The sequence below is a fragment of the Eutrigla gurnardus genome, assembly GCF_963514095.1.
Source record: "Eutrigla gurnardus genome assembly, chromosome: 22".
NCBI classification, from domain to species: domain Eukaryota; kingdom Metazoa; phylum Chordata; class Actinopteri; order Perciformes; family Triglidae; genus Eutrigla; species Eutrigla gurnardus.
In genome coordinates, this window is record NC_139933.1 from 6,196,230 (window position 1) to 6,219,574 (window position 23,345).

Consider the following 23,345-nt stretch of genomic DNA (forward strand, 5'->3'; position numbering starts at 1 on the left):
GTGTTTTTGAAGATCCCAGACATATTTCAAACTCTCCCGTATTGATCGGAGCGTATTTGTGTGCGTCAGATGCGTCAGGGTGCGTTCCTGGTCAACACCGCGCGGGGAGGCCTGGTGGACGAGAAGGCGCTGGCCCAGGCGTTGAAGGAGGGCAGGATACGTGGAGCCGCCTTGGACGTCCACGAGACGGAGCCCTTCACGTAAGTAAACACTCACAGATGAATGCTTCACTTAGACAGATACAGACAGGGAAATAGATGGGTGTGCAGGAATGGAAATAAAGCAACAAATAACACAGTCGAGGAGACGGAGAAGCTTAAACAGCTGCAGAGAAAGAAACAGCCAGAAACAAGAGCAGACATATTGTAGTAGTACTAGTTAAAGACACCTCGTACTCTTTTAAAAGGCTCCTTCAGGGCCCCGGAGCTAATAGAATTAAGGATTCCAAGAGAGCTCCCTTTATTCCTATCAGAGAAAACCAAATCCAGCTAAAGGTGCTGGTGGAACGAGGAGTGTGTTCTCATTGTTTTGTATCGAGCATCGCTTCGAGATCCATTTCTTTTTCCACTCCCGCTCGCTAAAAGGCCAAACTGCTCGACTGGTTTCCACCTTTCTAAGAAGCATGTTGCCCCCCCCCCCCCCCCCTCCCGTCTCAGGGGGAGACCGCCGTTGATTGTCGTTCACGCTTCAGGGACGGTTAAGGAGTTTGGAGGTTTGCTGGTTTCTGGCCGGCTGCTCAGCTGACTGGCTGCCGGAGACGGCTGAAACGCAGCCAGATCAAGCTGAAACTCATGCTCCGCTGACCTAAGATGTCAACAGGGGAGCGTTTCATAACTTTGGCCCTCCATCCCACGCCACACGACACTGATTCAGGGCACCGCTGAGGCACACACACACACACACATAACCAGGCGAATGTGTTACGAGGATGGAGGAAGAGGAGGAGTTGGAGCTGGCAGAGATGAGTTTTAGGGAAAGGAGGAAGAAAACTGTGGCAAGTGTGAATAACAGGATCTGACATGTTTCTCCCGTCAGCCATGTTCCCAGACGATCGCATGCAAACGGTTCACAAACATTTACACAATCTCAGAATATGAAATGAGTGGATGCACATGAATGGACCTTCTGATTGTGCCAATTATGATGATACTCTCACACAAAAACAAAGAAACGCGCAAGGCAATATTTTAATGTAGCGACTTGCACTCGACGTGACCTGCCAGATGGTTCGTTACACAGAACCATCTGAGGAGCCCACGTTGGAAACGGTTTGGGAAAAAAAGGGCAAGCACTCTCAAAACAATACTTGCGAAAACATGTTTTTCTATGAAGAAAAAGCTTTCAGTGTCGTTTTTTTGCTCTTTTAATGAATAAATACTCTCCAGTTCTGATGTAACTAATGATTTCAGACAATAATAATGTCTGGTTGTTTGTTTGCACACAAAATTACAAATAAATTAGTTACAAAAAAAGGAATTACAAATTCTTTCAATTACTAAAATGTATTTATTTATTATTCTTTTATTGGAAGTTTATTCTTTGTGTTTTTCAGCCCAAATTTCAGCAGATGAATGTGAAAACGAACCTCTAGTGTCAAATTCTGCACATTCATCATTCTGCTCAGTGAAGGTCGAACATCCAAATGATATAATAATCAGCAAAACATTTAATGGAGGGAGCTTTTTTTTTATGATCATCTGACAAAAAGTACATCTTTTTATTCCGTTCATCATAATTCACGAAGATAAAAACACCCTTGCTCTTGCTCTTTTTTCTTTTTTAATGAAATGCTTTCTTATCACTTGTCCTTCTCTTTCCCTCTGTGTGTGTTTCCCTCTGTGTGTGTTGTAGTTTCGCTCAGGGCCCACTGAAAGACGCCCCCAACCTGATCTGCACGCCGCACACAGCCTGGTACAGCGAGCAGGCCTCCCTGGAGATGAGGGAGGCAGCCGCCACCGAGATCCGGAGAGCCATCACGGGTACGCGCTCACATGAACAACATTTTAAAATCTCTTCTTCTCATTCTCGTTATCTGACAAAAACGCAACATGAAATCCTTTTTTTCCCCTCTTCCGTCGCTTCGTGATCAGATTCTCGGCGCACTATGTGACCTGTTGCACGTCTTCCTTTCCCAGATGTCACATTTCCACTTCAGTAGGCCCTGGGCAGCGTTTATTAAATCTGGACCTCTTAATTGATGTCATCATTAGCTCCCCGGACGCCGAGCAGAGCAGCGAGGAGCCCAGGGGCTCGGCCTGGCAGAAAACATCCAGATTGTTAAATGATCTTAATTTGCATTTGTGTATCCAAGCCTGATGTGTTAGTCGGCCTGAACTCGTTAACACTTTGCCGTTTGTCCGGTCGCTCGTCTCCCGTGAGAAGTCGTGGCCCTCGCTACGGCGTGTGATCTCCGCCGGCGTGCTTCTAAACGCCGCCCGTTTGTGCTCTTATGACAGGCCGCATCCCCGACAGCCTAAGAAACTGCGTCAACAAGGAGTTCTTCGTCACCACGGCACCGTGGGCTGTTATGGATCAACCGGGCGTTCACCCTGAGCTCAACGGCGCCGCCTACAGGTAGGGGCTGAACATGCACATTCAGTTTTTAATATGCCAATATATCTTTAACATATTTCATGGGTAAAATGAATTGAATGATGAATTCCTAAAAATGCCATGTTTATTCCCCTGTAATTGACAGTTTTTAAATCTATTTTCTTACATTTGAACTACCCTGCTGTAGATCCTAGTCCCCGTACTAACTGTCCTCTGTAGGAGTAGAAAGGTATTTCTTTGCCCACCCGTGGGCTCTTCTTGATCTCAGCATGTCCGCCTCCATGTGCTTCTTTCACGCAGCCAAGTGAACCTTCAGGGCATAACAGCCGGTCTCCCCCAAGACAAAATTATTGCCTAGATCAGGAGCAGGTAAATACAACCATCCGGGACAACAGCTTCTTGTCTGGAGGTCCCGGATAAGACCCTCTCACCTGAACTCACATGATGTGTGTCCCCTCTATGATTCCCCCCAGTCCTAACCTGTTTGACTGAACTCAGAGTAGAGATGGATGGCAGCGAATGTGGGTTTTCAGTTTCTTAATAAGCATGACTTAAAGCCATTCAGGTGCAGAGTCATGCTTTGTGAATTCCTCCTTCTGGGTTTATGGGCGAGCTCTGCAGGATTCAGTGTCTCTGAACTGTATTGTCCGTTTCCCCTCCTCTTTGGTTGAATGGTGTTATTGTGTGGAGCCCCTGAGGGGCCACAGTGGGATATTTGTTCTGAACTACTTTTGCACATTAATTACAAAACGTTTTGCATTCTCTCTGTCCATAGGAACCGTCATTGTGATGCTCCAGTCCAGTTATACACTGTCAGTTTAGATAAATGATTATTTTATGACATTCATAGTATAGCACGTTGAAAAAAAAGTCATAGTAGTATGTTGAAGCAAATCATGAAAAAAGTCAAAGTATATAGCATGTCGAGAAAAGTCATAGTTTAGGATGTCGAAAAAATCATGAAAAAATTCATAGTTTAGTGTGTTGAGAAAAATCATGAAAAAGTCAGAATTGTATGTCGAAAAAAGTCATGAAAAAAAGTCATAATATAGTATATCGATAAAAAGTAATGACAAAAGTCATTGTATAGTATGTAAAAAAAAATCCTGAAAGAATTCATATAGCATGTTGAAAAAAAGTCATACTATAGCATGTTGAAAAAAAGTCATAGTATAGCATGTTAAAAAAAAGTCATAGTATAGTATGTTGAAAAAAAGTCATAGTATAGCATGTTGAAAAAAAGTCATAGTATAGCATGTTAAAAAAAAGTCATAGTATAGTATGTTGAAAAAAAGTCATAGTATAGCATGTTGAAAAAAATCACGAAAAAAAAGTCATAGTATAGTATGTTGAAAAAAAGTCATAGTATAGTATGTTGAAAAAAAGTCATAGTATAGCATGTTAAAAAAAAAGTCATAGTATAGTATGTTGAAAAAAAGTCATAGTATAGCATGTTGAAAAAAATCACGAAAAAAAAGTCAGTATAGCATGTTAAAAAAAAAGTCATAGTATAGTATGTTGAAAAAAGTCATAGTATAGCATGTTGAAAAAAAGTCATAGTATAGCATGTTGAAAAAAAGTCATAGTATAGCATGTTGAAAAAAATCACGAAAAAAAAGTCATAGTATAGCATGTTGAAAAAAGTCATAGTATAGCATGTTGAAAAAAAGTCATAGTATAGTATGTTAAAAAAAGTCATAGTATAGCATGTTAAAAAAAAAGTCATAGTATGTTGAAAAAAAGTCATAGTATAGCATGTTGAAAAAAAGTCATAGTATAGCATGTTGAAAAAAAGTCATAGTATAGCATGTTGAAAAAAAGTCATAGTATAGTATGTTGAAAAAAAGTCATAGTATAGCATGTTGAAAAAAATCATGAAAAAAAAGTCATAGTATAGCATGTTAAAAAAAAAGTCATAGTATAGCATGTTGAAAAAAATCACGAAAAAAAAGTCATAGTATAGTATGTTGAAAAAAGTCATAGTATAGCATGTTGAAAAAAAGTCATAGTATAGCATGTTGAAAAAAAGTCATAGTATAGTATGTTGAAAAAAAGTCATAGTATAGCATGTTGAAAAAAAGTCATAGTATAGCATGTTGAAAAAAATCACGAAAAAAAAGTCATAGTAGTATGTTGAAAAAAAGTCATAGTATAGTATGTTGAAAAAAAGTCATAGTATAGTATGTTGAAAAAAAGTCATAGAAGTATGTTGAAAAAAAGTCATAGTATAGCATGTTAAAAAAAAGGCATAGTATAGTATGTTGAAAAAAAGTCATAGTATAGCATGTTGAAAAAAAGTCATAGTAGTATGTTGAAAAAAAGTCATAGTATAGCATGTTAAAAAAAAAGTCATAGTATAGTATGTTGAAAAAAAGTCATAGTATAGCATGTTGAAAAAAATCACGAAAAAAAAGTCATAGTATAGTATGTTGAAAAAAGGTCATAGTATAGCATGTTGAAAAAAGTCATAGTATAGCATGTTGAAAAAAAGTCATAGTATAGTATGTTGAAAAAAAGTCATAGTATAGCATGTTGAAAAAAAGTCATAGTATAGCATGTTGAAAAAAAAGTCATAGTATAGTATGTTGAAAAAAGTCATAGTATAGCATGTTGAAAAAAAGTCATAGTATAGCATGTTGAAAAAAAGTCATAGTATAGTATGTTGAAAAAAAGTCATAGTATAGCATGTTGAAAAAAATCACGAAAAAAAAGTCATAGTATAGTATGTTGAAAAAAGTCATAGTATAGCATGTTGAAAAAAAGTCATAGTATAGCATGTTGAGAAAAATCACGAAAAAAAAGTCATAGTATAGCATGTTGAAAAAAGTCATAGTATAGCATGTTGAAAAAAAGTCATAGTATAGTATGTTGAAAAAAAGTCATAGTATAGCATGTTGAAAAAAATCACGAAAAAAAAGTCATAGTAGTATGTTGAAAAAAAGTCATAGTATAGTATGTTGAAAAAAAGTCATAGTAGTATGTTGAAAAAAAGTCATAGTATAGTATGTTGAAAAAAAGTCATAGTAGTATGTTGAAAAAAAGTCATAGTATAGTATGTTGAAAAAAAGTCATAGTAGTATGTTGAAAAAAAGTCATAGTATAGTATGTTGAAAAAAAGTCATAGAAGTATGTTGAAAAAAAGTCATAGTATAGCATGTTAAAAAAAAGGCATAGTATAGTATGTTGAAAAAAAGTCATAGTATAGCATGTTGAAAAAAATCACGAAAAAAAGTCATAGTATAGTATGTTGAAAAAAGTCATAGTATAGCATGTTGAAAAAAAGTCATAGTATAGTATGTTGAAAAAAAGTCATAGTATAGCATGTTGAAAAAAAGTCATAGTAGTATGTTGAAAAAAAGTCATAGTATAGCATGTTAAAAAAAAAGTCATAGTATAGTATGTTGAAAAAAAGTCATAGTATAGCATGTTGAAAAAAATCACGAAAAAAAAGTCATAGTATAGTATGTTGAAAAAAGGTCATAGTATAGCATGTTGAAAAAAGTCATAGTATAGCATGTTGAAAAAAAGTCATAGTATAGTATGTTGAAAAAAAGTCATAGTATAGCATGTTGAAAAAAAGTCATAGTAGTATGTTGAAAAAAAGTCATAGTATAGCATGTTAAAAAAAAAGTCATAGTATAGTATGTTGAAAAAAAGTCATAGTATAGCATGTTGAAAAAAATCACGAAAAAAAAGTCATAGTATAGTATTTTGAAAAAAGGTCATAGTATAGCATGTTGAAAAAAGTCATAGTATAGCATGTTGAAAAAAAGTCATAGTATAGTATGTTGAAAAAAAGTCATAGTATAGCATGTTGAAAAAAAGTCATAGTATAGCATGTTGAAAAAAACTCATAGTAGTATGTTGAAAAAATGTCATAGTATAGCATGTTAAAAAAAAAGTCATAGTATAGTATGTTGAAAAAAAGTCATAGTATAGCATGTTGAAAAAAATCACGAAAAAAAAGTCATAGTATAGTATGTTGAAAAAACTCATAGTATAGCATGTTGAAAAAAAGTCATAGTATAGTATGTTGAAAAAAAGTCATAGTATAGCATGTTGAAAAAAATCACGAAAAAAAGTCATAGTATAGTATGTTGAAAAAAGTCATAGTATAGCATGTTGAAAAAAAGTCATAGTATAGTATGTTGAAAAAAAGTCATAGTATAGCATGTTGAAAAAAAGTCATAGTAGTATGTTGAAAAAAAGTCATAGTATAGCATGTTAAAAAAAAAGTCATAGTATAGTATGTTGAAAAAAAGTCATAGTATAGCATGTTGAAAAAAATCACGAAAAAAAAGTCATAGTATAGTATGTTGAAAAAAGGTCATAGTTTAGCATGTTGAAAAAAGTCATAGTATAGCATGTTGAAAAAAAGTCATAGTATAGTATGTTGAAAAAAAGTCATAGTATAGCATGTTGAAAAAAAGTCATAGTAGTATGTTGAAAAAAAGTCATAGTATAGCATGTTAAAAAAAAAGTCATAGTATAGTATGTTGAAAAAAAGTCATAGTATAGCATGTTGAAAAAAATCACGAAAAAAAAGTCATAGTATAGTATTTTGAAAAAAGGTCATAGTATAGCATGTTGAAAAAAGTCATAGTATAGCATGTTGAAAAAAAGTCATAGTATAGTATGTTGAAAAAAAGTCATAGTATAGCATGTTGAAAAAAAGTCATAGTATAGCATGTTGAAAAAAACTCATAGTAGTATGTTGAAAAAAAGTCATAGTATAGCATGTTAAAAAAAAAGTCATAGTATAGTATGTTGAAAAAAAGTCATAGTATAGCATGTTGAAAAAAATCACAAAAAAAAAGTCATAGTATAGTATGTTGAAAAAACTCATAGTATAGCATGTTGAAAAAAAGTCATAGTATAGTATGTTGAAAAAAAGTCATAGTATAGCATGTTGAAAAAAATCACGAAAAAAAAGTCATAGTAGTATGTTGAAAAAAAGTCATAGTATAGCATGTTGAAAAAAGGTCATAGTATAGTATGTTGAAAAAAGGTCATAGTATAGTATGTCGAAAAAAAATCATGAAAAGTCAAAATTGTATGTCGAAAAAAGTAATTAAAAAATAATAGTATAGCATGTTAAAAAAAAGTCATGAAAGTCATAGTATAGTTTTGACATTTTCTTCGACATACTATACTATGATTTTTTCATGTCTATTTATGACTCACTATGTCATGACATAGAGAATGCAACGTGCACAGTAAGGTCACGTCAAAGTAGTTCAGAAAAAAAATCTCCATATTATTGTGATCTTCCTCCCAGATTTTCACCAGAATATTGTAATATAACGGCTCTTTCTCACCATATAGTCCCAGGAATTAATTTGGGGACTGAAAGTAGTTCCAGCTACATCTAGTACAAAAACCTGAACTACACGAATTATGGTTTGAAATGCAGGTCCAGAGATGGTAAACTGTTTCCTGTGGTGGAAAAGAGCCAGAAGTATGACTAGACGTTCGGTCCGTTGAGAGACTTCACGGTGTTGGGAATGTGGGGGCGAGTCAACATGAGTAGACTACATCCACTCTGGGAGTCACACCGCCTGTGAATCTAACCTTTGACCTTCCCTTTTCCCTCCCAGATACCCACCGGGTGTAGTTGGAGTGGCTCCAGGTGGAATCCCGGGGGCTTTAGAGGGCATGGTGCCAGGTGGGGTACCCATCGCCCACTCCCTGCCCTCTGGTACACACCCCTCCCAGGCCCCGTCGCCCAACCAGCCCTCCAAACACGGCGAGACCAGAGAGCACCTCACCGAGCAATAGCAGCAGAAGGGATAGAAACGGCAAACATGGCGTCCGACCCTCAGAACCAACCGATCACAAAGCAAACCGACCAACTGGGACCAAGAGACAGTGAAACAACACAAGGAAGTGTTCCGGGGAATTTGTACTTTTAACGTTTTAGTTTCTACTCTCTGTCTCTTTGGGTTCAGTACCGACTTTACTCTTTAATGATGAGGTTTTTTTTTTTGTTTTGTTTTTTTGTTTTTTTTCTTCGGGACATGCCTATGATTGTGGACACAGAGTCCAGTGTTTTTAGCGCTCCGGGATTACCCGATGAGACTCTGTCCCGCCTCGTACACCTCAGAGCTCATGGGAAACGTAGGCCCACATCTCAACACATCAATGGGCGAACAAGAGAAAAAACTTTGGCATCATGTGCTACTGGACCTTATCCCCCCCCTCCTCCCTTTCCGACTCCCTCCTGATCCCCACCGCCTCTCCACCCAGCTCCAACCCTCCCTCCTTATGTAACTAATGTGTGTTGTTTAGCCCCCTCATTATGCCTCAGAACAGAATTATTATTTTCTTTCAGTCTCCAGCGTGAATGACTTAAAAAAAAAGGATTATTGACTATATATATTTATCATTCGTCAGACAAAAAGGAAAAGATTGCTCATCAGTTATAGTAATCTAGAGTGGGTTTTAACCCTTTCCTGGCAATAATACATACAGCTGAAACAGTTGCAGTTATAGGGTTTCACCACCTGAGGGCACTGTTGCAGTGTGAGGAATTTCCTCTGCACCTGTGGAGACCATCAATTGCTCCAACATGTGGTTTGTGATCATTTTTTAAGCTGTAAACACTAAACAATCATTCACTTTATACATACATTTGATTGTAGCTGACATTAAGTGGATTTGGAGGGAGCTGCCAGCTAAGTATTCACTTTTCTCTTTAAATAAGAGTTAGTTGGGGATGTGTCAGTGTGACTGAGCTGTGACGAAGAAAACACTTTTTTTTTACAACCATAGAAATTAAGTTTGGGGTGACTAAGTGTGAGTCTTCTGGTGATAAACGGACGTTTCTAAAGACAGCTAATGCAAAATCAATATCGACTTGGTGGCAGCAGTGCACGGGTTGCGGTCGCCCTCCCTTCTTTGAGCACATTTCACACTGAAGACAGGAAAGGGTTAAAGCAAACTTCATTTCATTAATGACTCAGGAAAACACTTTTTTGCAGATATTGTTTATTCCCAGAATTTTGTCTTTGAAAAAGGAAAAAAAAAAAGAAGAAAAAAAAAAAGATAAGACTAATCTGGTTAGTCTGGATATTTTCTCTCCTCCCTCATCCTCTTCATTGTGGTATTTTTATATACAAGGCGCATCCCATGTTTTTGGTGTTAAAGAGTTTTGAAGAGTCCTGTTAGATTTGTATTGCCTAGTTAAATGTTCCTATAACCATAGTCCTATGTGATCCACCCTCTCTTCTCTCCCTATATTTTCTTTGTTCTATTGAAGGCCAGGTTCTTTGGGGCATCCTGTACTCTGTAAGAGCAATAGCAGAAACTCCTACTTAGTGTCCCAACAACAGCAGACGAGGCAGCCAGCAGTATGTTTTTGTTTTTAGTGTGAGTATTTGTATTTGTTTCTTGTACAAGGTGAACATTTAGCATTCAGTGCAGTTCAAATAAAAGATACGATTCTGAGAACCAGCGGTCTGTACCGGCATGATTTTTAACACTTACTGTCCCGTAGGTTTCACGAGAAGAGCGCTTTCTGGGATCTTTTGTGATGTGTCATCCTTGTAGTTGTATTGTTTGCCACAGGGGGGCGCCAAAGCACAAGTCCTGATAACGGAATTAAAGGCAGCAAATGTGACAATAACCTTAAAAATAATTCACATTCAGCTTAAAATTGTTGGCTCTCATTGGTCAAAGGTTATCCTAATAGGCTGTCAATTATTTAACTTCGATCTGTTGAATAAGTTCAATGTGGTTCTAGTCATTGTTGACATAGTAAAACATTTTGTTTTCTCTCAAAGAAAAAGATCTACATGTGAAATTTCTGGGGGGTTTTTCATCTCATGCTTTTGCAATTAGTTAGAATGGAGACTGCAACTGAAACACTGGATGTTCCCAAGAGAGTGTTTGATTTCTTCCAGAAACACTACTTGTCGCTCTTTTCACACAGGTTTCCATGTCGCATCTCAGAGGGGACACATCATGTTTTTAAAACATCCCCGTCCAACATTAACCAATCTGTATTTAAACAGTCATTTCAGCTATAGCAAGAAAAAAAGTGATACTTAAAAACAAACGCAAACGGCAACAAAGAGGATGCAAGTGAGTCAAATTTAATATTAATGCACTCTATGGAAAGAGGCAGAGTGTTTGGTTTTCTTTTCCCCACCAGCGTCACCACCACCCACTCTAACATGACAATGAGCTACTAAATCACACATAAAAATGTCAGTAAACTTGTATGTCCTTTCCCCTCCCCCCCCTTCCCCTCACAGACTGTAGGTATCATCTGTGCAAAATAAAATACTTCAAGACTGAACGGAGCAAACAGAACGCAGATAAAAATAGGGCAGAACAAAAAGGTATCGCCTCTGCGCTAAATCTAAACAAATAAATAAATCCAAACATCAGAAAGGGGTTTGCAGAGGGATCAGCAACCAGAAAAAAAAAAGAAAAACGGGCTTTAAACCTTAACATACACACACAAAAATCAGCATCCTCTCACTTTTTAACAACATCTCTCTCAGGCAATCCTGTAAATTAAATTTCTCATCTAGTGCAGCTTCGGGATTTTCTTAAATACAGAATATTTTTCCTATATGTCCTAGTTTTTCCATCAGGTCAAGATAATTACTTTGATAAGAAATAAGGAGAAATGAGTATCGGAAGGCAAATTAAGTGGACTTGATGTGCTTTCATAGGAGCAGTAATCTGGATTCTGTTTGTCGGTGCTGGTATCTTTTTTTTTTTTTCTATCACGGAGCTCACACAACACATGCATTATCACAAGTTAATGATTTACATTTTGGAGAAAGAAAACAAACGAAATGTAGATAGTAAGGTGCTCTCCCAGAGCCTATAATGTCCAGTCTCTCTCAGAGCTTCCTCCTTCCTTCTCTACCTCCCTCTCACTCACTCGTCTTCGTCCTCCTCTTCCTCGCCGTCGGACAGAGAGGCACAGGGGCGGATCTGGCGGTATCTGTCCAACCACTTCTCCACCATCTGAGTGACCAGGGGGTGGTTACGGCGGCGGGAGCTCTTCTGCATGGCTGCCAGCATGCCTCCTTCTGTCACGCAGCAGTCCAGCCATTCCCTCAGCAGCTTCTCCTGCTGCTCCTCGTTGCCCATCTGAGCCCAGACAAACATGCAGTTACTCGTTATGACGTGTTTCACATGTGGACCACAGTCATGGAGCACAAACTTAAACATCCACTTCCATCCACTTCCACGCTGGAAGCAATTTGTGGAAATCTTGTACCATAAACTGGATTTAATGCTCATCTTTTGTTGTCAATTTTCTCTAATTTACCATAATTTCTGTAAAAGAAGCACGTTTTTTTCTCCTGCATGAAGACGGTCTGTAATTTATAGTAAACAAGGTGCTGCATGTAAGACTACTAGCTCAGAAAATATATATTTTATTTAATAAATATAAAAGAAAAATGCACGTTAAAAAAATCTGAGCTTTTTAATCCTATTAAAAAAAATCACCACTCATATTTTGTAGCATCAGTCCCCCACCTCTTGTGCAGACAGGAAGTGAATGTGCAGCAGCTTCCTCTCGCTGTCCACCAGTGGCAAGAAAGTGACCGTGACGTCGTCGTCAGTATTGAGGTTGGCGCCCGCACCGCGATTGTCGTAGCCGTCGTTCTCCATGGCCACCAGGGCCGAGAAGTGGCCCCGCGTGTAACCCAGGGCGATGGGGCTCTTCCAGCAGAAACTCTGCTCCCACAACAGAGGCAGGTACACACCTGAAACACACAGAGCAAGTCAGACCAGCTGGGAGCTACTCTACGCCGCAGCAGTCAGCCGGGGAGAAACAGGCTCTGCGGCTGTACTCTTAGATTACGTGCGTGTTTGGGCGAATGTCAAATGAGGCCTCAAATCGTGGCCGACATCAGATGTAGCTGCGCTTCAAAAACACCACTCTGGTGATCGGTAGTGTGCACTCGGCTTCTGCCAGGTCTAGTCTCTGCACCAGACATCTAACAGACGCATACAATGTAGACCAAAGCTATGGTTCCAGTTCTACATCTAACCCAGTTATTATGAGCCGCCAGACTAAGCAATAATTCAAGTGTATTTGCACTCATTCGTCACAGGTTGTTCTACTTATCACAATTACAGGCAGTACAACACACCGACTGAAATACATTCTGTAGCGACTAGGCCCTCCGGCTGTGCAGTATGGTATACAATTAAAAAGTCATTAGTATGTCATGAAGAATACTCACATACTCATGTTGTTAAGTCATAGTACAGCATTTACATAAAAGTATGTCATACAAAGGTCTTTAAAAAAGTAAATAAATACAGCATTTCATTTAAAAAAATCATCGTATAGTATGTCATAAAAAAAACTAAAATGCCATATGTCATATAAGGTATAGTATGTCATCCAATTATGGAAAAAGTCATATTATCATATATCATTAAACATTTTGAGAAAAAGTATGGTGTGCCATAAAAATGTCATCGTATAAAGTCATAAACATGTCATAAATCCACAGCATAGTATGCCAGTATCATAATAATGTAATTAAAAAGTCAAATTAATTCATTTAAAAAAGTCATCATATGTCAGAGTTCATAGTAGAAAATATATAGTATGTCATAAACAACAAAAGTATGTAATAAAAGTCACTGTTTAGTATGTCATCAGTTACAGCCAGTTTAATAATGAAAATAAAGAATAATGTGTTGTTTGAACTAAAACTACAGTATAATTTTCCCTTCGGCTCAAAGATGCCGGGATTCTTCACGTCATCAAAAAACTCCTTTATTGTTTTTTGTTCAGGTTCAACTGGTTCTTTCTCAGTGATTGTGATGGTAACAGGTTAGTCGAATAAACAAGGCCAAGTATAAGTTGCCAATATTTAAAAATGGTTGCCAATGGCAACGTGGCAACTGTTTGATTTCACTTGCCTTAGTTTTGGAATATCTATTGGCTCCACTTAAACACAACGTAGTTCCAAAAGTAAAAACAGCGTGTGCACAGCAAATAAAACATTAAAACCTAGGAGAACCCCTCAAAAAGGTTAAATATTAGCAGAGGCCTTTAACAAATTACGATTAATATCTCACATGATTATCCAAATATTGCCTCACCTTGAAAACGAGTGTATCCTAACGTTTCCCCACGGAAACTTTTGTAGTATTTCACTCCGTAGACAATGATCGGTCTGCGAAGAATGTGCGCCAGAACAAAAATGTGGGTCTGCTCCAGGCTGGCCCCGGGCTGAGAGGAAGAAAGAGAAACAAAAACATCATACAGTAGCTGGGAGCATATAGACGTCCCTGAAACTCAACATTAATATCACCCAAAAATAATGGAGTGCTTGAGTTCTGGGATGATATTGCAACACAGAGTGCTCTGCACACCGAGTACATCCACATGCCGCCCCCTCTCCTTCTCATCCCTCAGTACTGAATAAGCAGAAAGCAGACAGCTGTAAATATAGCCCAGCTGCAATGACACGTCTTGTTGAAAGGATGCTTCAAAAGGCATCCATCTATTATGGAGACGGGCTACAGAAAGGCTGGTCTCATCCTTTGGATTTCATCACTCCATCACCGTCGATGCGAGGTTTTCGCATGGTGGCTTTTTGGAGTGGCTCTCTGCGCTGAATGCCTATAATCCCAAGGTCGCATGGTGGGAAGGAGTGTTGCTTCAGCAGGCATCCAGCCAAGCAGATGAGCTGTCAGTCAGTCAGTCAGTCAGTCAGTCAGTCATTCAGTCAGTCAGTCAGTCAGTCAACAACTCCATCTTAGGGGATCGATAATAATCCTTCCATTCTTGTCATTCACACAAGATCCGCCCAGCAACGGTGTCCCCCATCACATTCAATCCACTTCACTGGCATGAAATGTAATGAACACTCAGTGCTGATACACACAGTAATGCAAATGTGAAAGCAATTCACAGAAGGGAAAAGAGAAGTAAAGAATCCAAAAACAAACTGTATAAATGATTCCATGGAAAGGAATGCATTCAGCATATTTCTCAGGCCTAAATCATTCTGTGCTTGTTTTCTCACAACTTCTATGCCCTCACAACATTAAAGAGACGCTCACACGCTCCCGCCTTGACAAGGCCCAACCACGGCCAGACTGGGCCCATTTTCTGTCTTTTGATTGATCGTGAACTGGAGGAAGGAAGTGAGTAAACCAGAAGGAACTTCATAATTACCTGGCTGGCCAAAGACAGGATGAACGCCCAATCCTCCTGCCACTGCTCCTCTCTCAGGGAGAAGTGCAAACCGAAACTCTGCGAGTACCACGACTCCCACTCCTTCCAGCGTGTGTAAAACCTAAAAGAAATATGTATACAGAATCAATTTCAGGCTCATGTTACCCTGTTTATGCAGAGAATAACCACATAAAAACGCTGAATTAGGAACATTAAAGAGGTCAAAACAACCCTAGTTATACATGAACAAACCCATCCACATACCTACTGTGATAATAAACACAGGAAATGCTTCTCCTCCAAGCCAAATTATCAAAACCACTCAACTGCCAGCAGGGCATGATTGCATTAGCAGTCCACTGGCTGCAGACAACCAGGATCCTTTTTGCACCACTACTTAGGACATGCACACAACTTCAGCAGAGACAGAGAGGCAGCCATCACATTTCAGACTATTGACTATTTTGTGGGTAAAAATGTCTTCCTTTACAAGAATGCAATGTCTATGTGAGTGAGACATTTGTTTTGAATGTGTCAAATATTTCAGGACGAGACATTTTCACCTCAGTCTACGGTATTTAGCGCCTCAGATTTTTGAGAATGAGGACTGAAGTCAATTCATTCAGATTACTCAGAGTCAGACATCCACTGTTGTAAGATTATAAATCATTTTGCATTGATACATGTCAGTATAAATCATATAACGTGTCTTGGATTATATGGTGTGTATGGTTGAGGGTCTCACCAATGGGAGCAGTCATGCAGACTGTCGTGCAGGGTCTTGCGGAGAACAGAGTCCTTGTCATAAATGCCCCAGGTGGCTTGCAGGACGGAGTCCAACAGACAGTCTCCGGCCGTGCGGTTCCACAAGGCGTACAGACGACTGTCCAGACGTGTGCCCAGCTCCAGAGACCAGTTGATGACCGGAGATTCCTCTTCCAACTCTATAAACACACACAGAGAGAGGGGAAACGGGGTGAGGCACTAATAGAAGGATAGGAAAAGCTGATAGTCTTTAATCTTTCATCAAAAACTCAGCATGGGAGCATAGATGCTGCACTGAGCGTTTTAGAAACACAGATGCTGCAGCTTGTTGTTATGGAAACAAAGTGTGTGTCGCATAACCTGCTTCTCAGTAATTATCTTTTCTCCTGAAGTTGAGCTGAAATGAAAAATGCCATTTTCACGCTATTACATCACATCGATGAAAAAGAACAATCATTTTATATCACAATCTATTATATTATTCTTCTGGGAAAACAAAAATATGACATTTGCCTACATCCATCCATCAACCAACACCTTTACTGATTACTCAGCTATGTTTATATATGTGTTTTCACAACGTCTTCACGTATACTTCCATCCAATTAACCCGGGTCACAAAAGTGTCAGCGAAGGCAGATTGTTCAGGGTTTCTATTGCAGAAGCAACACAACGGCTGCTGAAGCGAGCTCTTCTCCAATGACCTTCTCCCGGTGTGTCATTGTTCGACGTAAAAAGCAAAACCCGGAGCACCTCTCATCAGTAGCTGTAATAGTAGCAGTTTGTGGAGGCTTAAATAGGTCACAAGATGCTGCTGATACCGTCAGTACAACACCTAAACACACATGGATGCACACACTTACACACACACAAAGTCCAGTGAATGGATACGCGGGGAGGGAGGGAAACCAGTGAGCTCAATTAACCTAATTAGTGAGGGGATATAAGATGGAGCAGGTGGTGAGCTGGTTGTGGACTGAAGTACATAAGAGCAGATGCTGCTTTTTAGACAAAAGTCCTTTCTAGGGCACGGGCAGATCAAGGAACACAGGTAACAAACAGAAAAGCCCAACAACACACATGATTGGTACTTGAATAAACGCAAATGAAAATGAATAAATCTTTGGTACCTTTCTGCACGTCTCGATCCAATACCTCATTAAACAGCTTCTCTTGGACAGCGGGCGGCAAGTCCTCTATATCTGCAAGGACGTACGAGAAAGATATTATGTTTTTTAATGCTCGACGCTAATGGTGCGCTGCACTGAGAGCAACAGAAGCGCTCGCTAATGACACACAGAGGGGATGTTCTTTGCAACTCCATTCACTGGCTGACATTTTGTCAATCGCACGCTGTAAACACAAGCTCTGTACAGCGTGTTGTGTTTCTGTGTGTATTGAACTGTGCACACACAAAGCCAGAACACTGGTGGCTATTCTCTGGCTCAATAGTGGATGGCAGTGGCTTTATTTGAAAGAGAGAGAGAGAGGGAGAGAGAAACAGAGGGAGAATGCCCTGCAGCTCGCCTCGGGCCAAATTCAGTTTGCAAAGAAATACTTGGCATAACATGAAGAAACAAAAATTCAAATCTATCAGTGAAACTTGCATAATCTTTCTCCCCGGCAGCACTAGCAGCTCAGAATCTAAATACAACAACTGGTAGATCTGAAGGCACGGTGCATGTCGTTTTCAGTGCCACAAGGACGGGACACTGAGCCGCTGTTTCTCTCAGCAATGCTGCACAACAAGGCTAGCCATCATTCCTCCAATTCTCCAGTGAGGGGGAAAACAAGAGGAGAGCACGCACTTAAATGCTGCACAGTGTTTAGAGGGAAAGTCTACAGATGTGCATGGAATTTAAGCATGAACACAATCCTAAATGTAGCCTTCAGTATTCAATGTCAAGCCTCATTTATGGATGTTCATTTGAAGTGTTTACTGACATACAAACATCTCATTTAGGATGAATATTGAGAGATTGCACATATGCAAGGAAGTCTAATAAGTGAAGTGTTGTGATCGTCAAGATATTGTGAATACCTGCAGGCAGGGTGAAGGTGACCGGGTCGGTGAGGAAGTAACAGGCGAAGTCTCCTTTGCGCTGATGGAGTGACGCTGCGATCTCCCTGCGGATCTGCTCCGTCAGCTCGGGACACACCATGGAAGGGATGCACTTTGCAGCCTGCTGGTTCACCTAAAAGGCATACATTAATTGAAGGTCAATGAGGTAAACACAGCGATATAGGTACGTCCAGATATTTGGGATCCTAGTAAATCTTTTTTTTTTTTTGGACAAATCAAAAAGGACAAAAACCATGTATGCATTTATTTATTAAGGATGGGAAACATGGACTGATCTTTTTCCAAATACAACTAGCTATAAACCTATATTGTAAACTTACGCATTTGTCTAATTGAAGCTCAATTTCTGCTCTACACAGTGAAGAGTCTGTCTCTCTCTTCCAGCCTTTCCTAATCGTTGCTTGCCCTCTTTGAAAACCACATCAGCTCTGTGGCATCACGTCCATTAGGAACCAGTGGCAGGACTGCAGCCAGGCTAATCCTCCACCTAATCCTTAAAGTGCACTTCTGCTGTAATTAAAGGCATTACAGGCCCCGGTTATATATCGTCTACTCTGGCTCAGAACAATTATAGACGGACGTGTGTTGACGGCGAGCAGTACAGGACAGCGTCAAAATGACAGGAACACTTCCGGCTTCATTTTTGAGCAGACCGTGTTTAATGAATTCCTGTAAAAAGTAGTAACATATTCTCTTTTTTGAGGAGAATCTATAATCTTCATAGGAACGTGAGAGGAAAATTTAAAATCTGATTCCACTACTTATTCTGCCGTGTTTTCATTAATATGTGTGTAGAGAGGGTTTAATATATACTTTTATATTTAATCTACAAGCATGCCTACCTCCGTGAGCAGGATGGCTAGCATGTCCTGCCTCTGGAAGCGGATGGCCAGGTGGACCAGGGTGAACCCTATATCGAACGCAGAGGACCGGTTGAGGAGCTGCACCTCGTCAGCAGTGAGCTGCCGTGCGATGTCACCACCAGACGACTTGTAGGCTTCTATCGCCGCCAGGTCTCCTTCCACCACGCCTGAAGCAAGAAAAAAAAGGAAGGAAGGTCAGAAAATAGGAGACAAACATTGGCGGTGAGACGTGGAAAAGGATCAGTGCTTCAATATGCTGGTGCGGTTTGCTTTTTCCAGGAATTCACGTCCACGGGCTTTTGAAGTTAGACGGAGGCGACACGCATCTACATTGTTCACAATCTATGTTTGAGGAAGGAGGCGCGGCGCTGTTCTGCAAAACAATTCACGTTCAACAGCTGTCACAACTGCAAGCCTGCACACAAACCCCTGCTGTCATCACAAGGCATATTTATACACCAGGCTGCCAGCTTATTAGACACATCATTTATATCAATAAGGGAAGGCTAAATATTAGAAACACCACACGCTCAACAGCCATAATCAATCAAAAACATGAACATCACAAGGGATGTGCTTAATATTGGGATCTGAGTGAATCTGCTACAAGTTCAAACACGTCTCCAAAGAAAACTACATGGGAATCCTTTTAAAACAGGCCTATTCTTTATAACTGGATTAGACTAGGCTTTTGGAGCAGGTCCAACCCCCTGCCCTTGCTTGTAATAGAAGCAAGATGTAAAAGACGGCTTGCCGTGTTCAATGAAAGAGCTACAGAGAAATCCATCACACTGTGCTAACACACACAATACTGTTCCAAGTCGCAAGCTATCGTATTAAAATCTGGGAATCTCCACGACAAATTGCACTTCAAAAGGAGATAAATGTTAAAAGAAGTCCTAGTGGAGGGAGCTCTCTCGCTCTTGACGTCAATACAGATGACCTCTAGATGTAGCCACTAGCTAACCCAGTGCGAGAGCAGTTATCACACTGTCAGGCTACCACGTAGCAGAACAGACGGAGCAGTGTAACTTCTAATACAGAGCTATCAGAGGGCTGTGTCAGACAGAGGACGGTCTGTGCAGATTATCGTTCCCCCCCTCCTTTTGAACACGGCACTCTCAAACATCTGTTACGAGTGAAAGGAACGGCAGCCAGGGCAGTGCACACCGAACGGCACCGGCTAATTTTAACAGGCTGCCTTATGTGAGGTATGGTTGTCCTCTCTGGCACAGATACAGGACGGTTACCTTGACAGAACCTGGTTTGGAGCGTCTGGTCCCTTTTACACGTGCTGGGTGATACTTTGAAAACACAGATCCATCAAGGATGCCAAATGGCACAGCTAGTGCCATGGTGGAGGGGGGGAAGTAAAAGGTATGGTGGCCTGTTTCGCAGGTGTATGAATAAAGGGAATTTGGAAATAATACACATTTAATATGCTCGTTTGAGGTCAAATTTCCCAATGCCACTCCAAAATAAATACAAATTAATAAATATTGTGGAACTGGGACACGTTTTAAAAGTCTGACCCCATTATGGTGGGATCAGCATAAACAGTATCAGTCTCAAAATGGTGCCAGAAACGGGGCGTCTGGAACATTAGGGGTGACCATCTGGACAGACATTAACATTGTGCCGTTATTTGCATTACATCAGAGCGAAATCAAGTTGTGCAGCCTGAGGAAGTGCTTGGCTGGGCTCTAAAGTGCTGCTTGACTCAGGCACTTCCTCAATTGAAAAACACTTTTAAGAGAACTATAAAAAAAAAAAGTCAGCTGACATGAATTTGAGTACAGTATTCAGAATTTCCATATAAGGTACAAGTATGACAACGGTGGGGAAAAAACAGTCTCATTGTGACATAAGAGCAATGTTTTCTATTCCACAGCCAGAAACCGGAGAGGGCAATCAGTGCAAAGGTCGAGGGACGCTGATCATGTGCTGCCTCCATGCTTTGTGGCTTTTTTGTTGTTGACTGGTGTTCATGTCTTGTCATGGCTATTTTTTGCCCGCTAGGGCCTCGGCTCAGCACATAAGCACCACTGTTTACAGGGTCGGTTGACTGCAAGCCAGGCGAGTCTCTGGTCCACCGGCTCACTGCGCTGCCCAGACGGCCCATTCATCCCCACCGGCTGGGAGGCACTCACACCCTCTCAGTTTCTCAAAGACACTCTCAGTGGCAGAGCAAGGGCAGCGAGTGATGGCTTGTATCAAATTCCCACAAGCCATTAGGTTACACATCTATATAATTCTGCCATTCAGCATCATTTATAGAAGTATCGTCTCACTACACCTGAAAGCACTACACCTTGTGAAATTAAACCCACGTCCAAGGGCTTGCCAAGCCCACAAATTCCTGTTGTACTCTAATATTTAGGGTCTAAACAATGATATGTTGTCATTCATTTCTGACGCACAAAGTGGAACATACTACTATGTAACCTTGGCCTTTGCAGGGTGAGGCACCACCTGTACTGTAATAAATACAGAACCAGGCAGAAACTCAATGTTTTGTCACTGGGATGAAAAGGTTGGCACCTCGCTCAGTCACCATTGAACATGACGTCAGGGGAAGGAAACAAAAAGCTGGTGTGACAATGAAAAATGGGATAAGAATGTGGATTCTTTGTCCCAGTAGAACTATTCAGGTGAGCCACGGAGCAAAATGAGGGTATTCTCATTACTATGAAACGCATGAGACTACAAGCAAATAATGTAAGACTTAAAGCTGCGTCTAGTGGTTATGTTCATTAATCAGTAGTTAAAATGTGTGGCTTTTCCTAGAGCCCAAGGTGATGCTTTAAATTGCGTGTTTTTCGGGTTTTCACTTCAGGTCTTGCAAGAATGACATGTAATAATTTGTGAAAACTCACCGGCACAAGCATTGAGGAACAGCCAGTCCGTTTTCCTCATTCGATTTCTAATCTGCTTTAGCTTCTTGAAGTCGACCTCCTGCTCCTCTTTGCTGCTCATGGCTCCAGCTGCCAGCTCTATCCTCTGGAAGTCCATCTTGACGTTGTCTTCTCTCTTGGGCAAAGGAGGGGACCTCCTTTGGCTTCCACTGCAACCGCCCCTCCATCGAGCCCTGTCCTGCTCATTGATCAAGGGTGCCGGCTCTGCAGGCTCGGCCAGCACTATGGCTTCCTGGTTGTTGGGTGTGGGGTGGTCACAAACCACACACTTTGTAGTCGTGGGCCAGTTCTGGTAAGTGCAACCTGTGCATGTCCAGTGCTGCTGATGGGTGTTGAGTCTGTTTCTGTCATTGTACTCCTCACAGGTGTCGACGGGGGAGTGGAGAGCAGGACGACAGCCTGCGTTGGACCCCGAAGTCTGGGGGGACTCGGTGGGACTGCTGGTCCTCGGGCGCTGGCACAGGCACTGCGTGCAGCGGAGTGCCCGGGGCCAGTTCAGGTAGGTGCACATCTGGCAGGACCACTTACTGGCGATCTCCGCCATGCTGGCTGACCTGACCCTTGGCCGAGCGCTAGAGTCGGGACAGATGAGGAGGTTGCTGCCGCTCTCGGTCCTCGGAGGGTTCCACTCCAGACCGGGATCCAGATCGGTGCTGTTCTTGTACGGCTCCTCTGTGATGATGGGACCCCTTGACCTCTGCGCACGGCACATGGTGCACTTGACTGCAGACGGCCAGTTTTCATAGGTGCAGTAGTCGCAGGCCCACTTTATCCTCTGTTCCGTCATGGTGGATCACTTTGGATGGTCGAACTGTGGTGACAAATGGAGTTAGACGTGAGGAGGAACAACAGCTTTGTAAAACATCTTGAGGGTCAATAAATAGCACAAACTAGCATCGTGTTTTGGACACATGAAGAGATTTCCTGGAGTTCCCTACATTGTAAACTATAGCATCTGATCGGGCATCTTCAATGACACCTGAGATTAATTAGTAGTTGAAAAATAATATGAAGCGTGGTTAACAAGCCCTGGGTTTGAGTCACGTGACGACGGGTGGCTTTTATTGTGCTAACATGCAACGGTGGTTATGTTTCAGTCGTGCTAGCTGTCAAGCTAACCACCTAGCATACATAGTTACGGCGAATTTTAACAGCTAACGAAACATTCCCCGGTGAGAACAAACTAAAGCACGTCACGTCCCGGAATATTTTAACAAAATAACACGTAAAGACTCTTACCGTGTTTCGGCTGCGCCCGTTTCTCAAGTGCTGCTGAAAAACCACAACAAACCCTTCTTGTACAGCCCCCCCCCCCTCTCCCCTCCCTCCTCCTGCTGTATCAAACCTTTCCCGATGCGAGTTATTTCGACCTCTTCGTTGTCTCACATGTTTACCTTTACGGACACACTAAGCTCTCACGGAATAAACCACGCCTCGGCAGAGCCTCGCCGCTCCCCGAATCATGTTATAAATATGCGACACTCCATGGTTTACGTTCCTCCGTGTTGTTTAATGGCGGCGACAGCGAGACAAATGAGTAGCAGAGCCAAAATAAACGCTTGCTTGCCTACGTCACCAATCATCTGGCCCAGCGCTCGATCCGATTGGATGAAAGAAAAGTACTGTGTTGCCTTCAGGACCCATCGGAAATATTGTAGTACCCCTATGCACGAACATTTATGATAGGTTCAAAAGAACAGGGGGATTTCATAACAAGGGTACTGAAAATATATTTACCCCTTTAATAAATACTGAAAGCTTCGCGTGGGATGAAATTATGTTGTTTATTATTTTTTTTAAATAAACTAAACATCATCAAAATGGTGTAGACAAATGTGTCTCATTAATCAAACCAGTTTTATGCACCATTTTATCTGTATAATATGTCATTAATATAAAAGTCCTTCTCATTTACACACTTAAATTGCAACGAACGAAATAGAAACGGGGGTTTCGTGTTAAGAAAAACACAAATGCATGCTGAAAATGTTTTTTGT

General features: G+C 40.7%; 3 protein-coding genes across 10 annotated transcripts in view; 1 reads left to right on the forward strand and 2 right to left on the reverse strand.

Moving 5' to 3' along the window:
- ctbp2l (C-terminal binding protein 2, like) overlaps positions 1-10,005 on the forward strand; it is an 84,014-nt gene extending 74,009 nt beyond the window's left edge. For 6 of the 7 annotated variants that reach the window (XM_084040751.1, XM_084040753.1, XM_084040752.1 and 3 more), the window contains 4 exons: positions 70-200; positions 1,852-1,979; positions 2,457-2,574; positions 8,151-10,005. In XM_084040751.1, the coding sequence (XP_083896877.1) occupies positions 70-200; positions 1,852-1,979; positions 2,457-2,574; positions 8,151-8,331 (558 nt within the window). In that variant the 3' untranslated portion in view covers positions 8,332-10,005. Of the gene's footprint in view, positions 1-69; positions 201-1,851; positions 1,980-2,456; positions 2,575-2,853; positions 2,923-8,150 lie in introns of all 7 variants that reach the window. The other variant, XM_084040750.1, reaches the window with a different exon arrangement.
- bub3 (BUB3 mitotic checkpoint protein) overlaps positions 1-23,345 on the reverse strand; it is a 347,592-nt gene that overhangs the window by 129,051 nt on the left and 195,196 nt on the right. The gene's annotated exons all lie outside the window — the stretch shown is intronic.
- On the reverse strand, positions 10,631-22,951 carry zranb1a (zinc finger, RAN-binding domain containing 1a). 2 transcript variants are annotated; one of them, XM_084040758.1, is made up of 11 exons: positions 22,588-22,951; positions 21,310-22,159; positions 18,413-18,600; positions 17,529-17,682; positions 16,618-16,689; positions 15,468-15,666; positions 14,723-14,843; positions 13,642-13,771; positions 12,055-12,284; positions 11,435-11,661; positions 10,631-11,403 (listed from the first exon to the last, which is right to left on the reverse strand). In XM_084040758.1, the coding sequence occupies exons 2-10, from the start codon at positions 22,133-22,135 to the stop codon at positions 11,446-11,448; spliced, it is 2,136 nt and encodes a 711-aa protein (XP_083896884.1). In that variant the 5' UTR covers positions 22,136-22,159; positions 22,588-22,951; the 3' UTR covers positions 10,631-11,403; positions 11,435-11,445. The 2 variants fall into 2 exon arrangements, with proteins under 2 accessions (XP_083896884.1, XP_083896883.1); XM_084040757.1 differs by having other exon boundaries at positions 10,631-11,661.

What these genes read in the sequence shown, in the direction of transcription:
- zranb1a (XM_084040758.1), bottom strand. Translation starts at nt 22,135, where the DNA reads ATGACGGAACAGAGGATAAAGTGGGCCTGCGACTACTGCACCTATGAA. An exon ending in GTTCCTCAATGCTTGTGCCG is followed by an intron (nt 18,601 to 21,309) that starts GTGAGTTTTCAC and finishes TTCTTGCTTCAG; the next exon opens with GCGTGGTGGAAGGAGACCTG. An exon ending in GGATCGAGACGTGCAGAAAG is followed by an intron (nt 15,667 to 16,617) that starts GTACCAAAGATT and finishes GTGTGTTTATAG; the next exon opens with AGTTGGAAGAGGAATCTCCG.